The 2,365-nt window shown below is 29.6% G+C and overlaps 2 protein-coding genes across 2 annotated transcripts in view, besides 3 other annotated features; both read right to left on the reverse strand.

Annotated features, from left to right (window-relative positions):
* The window catches only part of EDI_241640 (DNA repair helicase rad3/xp-D, putative), a gene marked incomplete at both ends in the record, with an annotated part of 393 nt that extends 114 nt beyond the window's left edge, over positions 1-279 (reverse strand). Inside the window, one exon of the mRNA XM_001733199.1 lies at positions 1-279. This exon is cut by the window's left edge and continues 114 nt beyond it. Within this exon, the coding sequence (XP_001733251.1) occupies positions 1-279 (279 nt within the window).
* A 113-nt stretch (positions 280-392) lies between these two features.
* The window catches only part of EDI_241750 (chaperone protein DNAK, putative), a gene marked incomplete at both ends in the record, with an annotated part of 2,389 nt that continues 416 nt past the window's right edge, over positions 393-2,365 (reverse strand). The window contains one exon of the mRNA XM_001734367.1: positions 393-2,331. Coding sequence (XP_001734419.1) covers positions 393-2,331 — 1,939 coding nt within the window. The remainder of the gene's footprint in view (positions 2,332-2,365) is intronic.
* Positions 429-611: a microsatellite.
* Positions 975-1,154: a microsatellite.
* Positions 1,214-1,247: a microsatellite.

Genomic DNA, 2,365 nt, shown 5'->3' on the forward strand with positions numbered 1-2,365 from the left:
CATAGTACGAGTACAATAAATCGTATGTGAGATACTACTTCCTTGATTATCCAACAACCCTTTTGCTGCAGTGATAATACTTACTGTCTTTCCAGTTCCAGAACCCATTTCAATAATAATTTGTTTGTGAGGTGGTTTTTTATTATTTGTAACTCCACTAGTAACTGTTTTAATAAATTGATATTGTTCTGGATAAATGAATTGATATGGAAAATGAATTTCAATTCCATTGACAGTAAATATGATATTTCGTTGTTCCTTCTCATTAATTTCCTCCATTAATCACAATTTTCAAAGTTAATTTCTTTTTTTCATCATTTTAATTAATTATACTTTTTTCTTAAAACAGAAAGATTTTGATTTTATCCAACACGAACAGTTAAATTATTTTGTTATTTAGGTACTGGAGGTGGTTCTGCAGCACCAGTTTTTTCTTCTTCCATTTTCTTTGATTCTTCTTTTGGTTTTTCCTCATTCTTTTTCTTTTCTTCTTCTGCTTTCTTTTTGGCTTCTTCTTCTGCCTTCTTTTTAGCTTCTTCTTCTGCTTTTTTCTTTTTTTCTTCCTCTTCTTTTCTCTTTCTCTCTTCTTCTTCCTTCTTTCTTTTTTCTTCAGCAATTTTTCTTTCTTTCTCTTCTTTTTTTGCAACAATATGTTTAACTAATCCCTCAGCCTCAGCAAGTTTTGCCAAATAAACACTCTTAGTTTCATTTTCTCCATCTTCGTACAACCAATCAACATACTTTTCTAATTCATTTGAAATCTTTGAAGCCTCATCTTCAGTTGTAAATTCAGCTAAATTACCAAATAACAATTTATCCTTCATAGAATATACAAAAGCTTCTAAATTGTTTTTAGCATGAGCAGTATCAATAAATAATTTATCATCAACTTGCATTTGAGCTTCTTCAGCAAGATATTTACTAATATCTTTTTCACACATACCAACACTATGAACATTAACTTTAACAGGATATTCTTTGTTTACCATTTTCTTTACTTTTTTAGTAATTGTCTTTTTTACCATTTTAACTTTCTTTTCTTCTTTTGGTTTTTCTTCTTCCATTTTCTTTGATTCTTCTTTCTTTTCTTCTTCAGCTTTAGCAGGTTCTTTTGGTTTTTCTTCTTCCATTTTCTTTGGTTCTTCTTTCTTTTCAGTTTCAGCCTGTGCAGGGGCTTTTGGTTCTTCTTTAACTTCTTCAGGTACTTCAATAACTTCTTTTTCTTCTACTTCTTCTTCTACTTGTTCACATAAGAAAGCATCTACAAGTTCTAAAATTCCACTTTTATTTAGAGCAATTCTTAGTTTTAATTCTGGTGTTTTTGTTTGAGCTTTTGGTAATTCTGGAACATCAAGAGTAATTCCATTATTTAAAGTTCCTGGGAAGAAAACATTATTATCACTATAATTAATATCTACATGAAGACCATTAGCATCTTTAATTTTAAGAACTCTAGTAATTGGGAATGAAGAATCTTTAGCAATGAATGTTATTGGTGCAATAGTTTTGCTATCAGTCTTAAATCCCATATTGATTTCATATGGTGGAAGGTCTTCAACAACGTAATCTCTTACTTTGAAATATGGCTGTAATTCTGCACATGCAATAGCACATCCACGTGCAATAGATTCTTCACAATTAATTGTTTTAGATAATGGTTTGTTAAGAGTTTTCACTATAGCATCTTGAAGAGTATTTAATCTGGTACCAGAACCAGTAATTTCAATTGAATGAATTTGTTCAATAGTCATACCAGCCTTTGCAATAGTTCTTTTTATAAGTTCAATTATTTCATTATTAAGATGAGAAGTTAACTCATCAAATTTTTCTCGTGTAAATTCCATATGATAATCTCTTTCTTCATATAAAGTGTCAAGATTTAATATAGCTTTTGGACTTCCACTAGAAATAACTCTCTTAACAGACTTTTCAATTCCTGATAAAATTCTATTCCACATTCTTAAATTATTCATTGGATCAATTTTCCATTTTTGTTGAATATCTGTTCTAACAAATTGTCCAAGTGCTTCATCATAATTACGTCCTCCAAGTCTCCAATTGTATTCAACACTAAGAACTTTCATTTTGGATTTAAGAAGAGAAATAACTGAACATGTAGTATTACAATGTCCAACATCTAAAATAACAACTGGACGTGGTTCTGTTTCACTTAAATCAGTTTTATAAATACCATAAGCTAAAGCAGTTGCAGTGTGTTCGTTCATTAATCTTAAACATGAAATACCAGCAATTTTAGCAGCATCTAACATTGCAATTCTTTGATTTTCAGTGAAATAACCAGGAACAGAAATAACACAATCAGTAAAATGTCTTTAGTATATTCTTCAGTAATTGTTTAATTTGA

The sequence above is a fragment of the Entamoeba dispar genome, genomic scaffold (genome assembly GCF_000209125.1).
Source record: "Entamoeba dispar SAW760 scf_1105229458257 genomic scaffold, whole genome shotgun sequence".
NCBI classification, from domain to species: Eukaryota; Evosea; order Mastigamoebida; family Endamoebidae; genus Entamoeba; species Entamoeba dispar.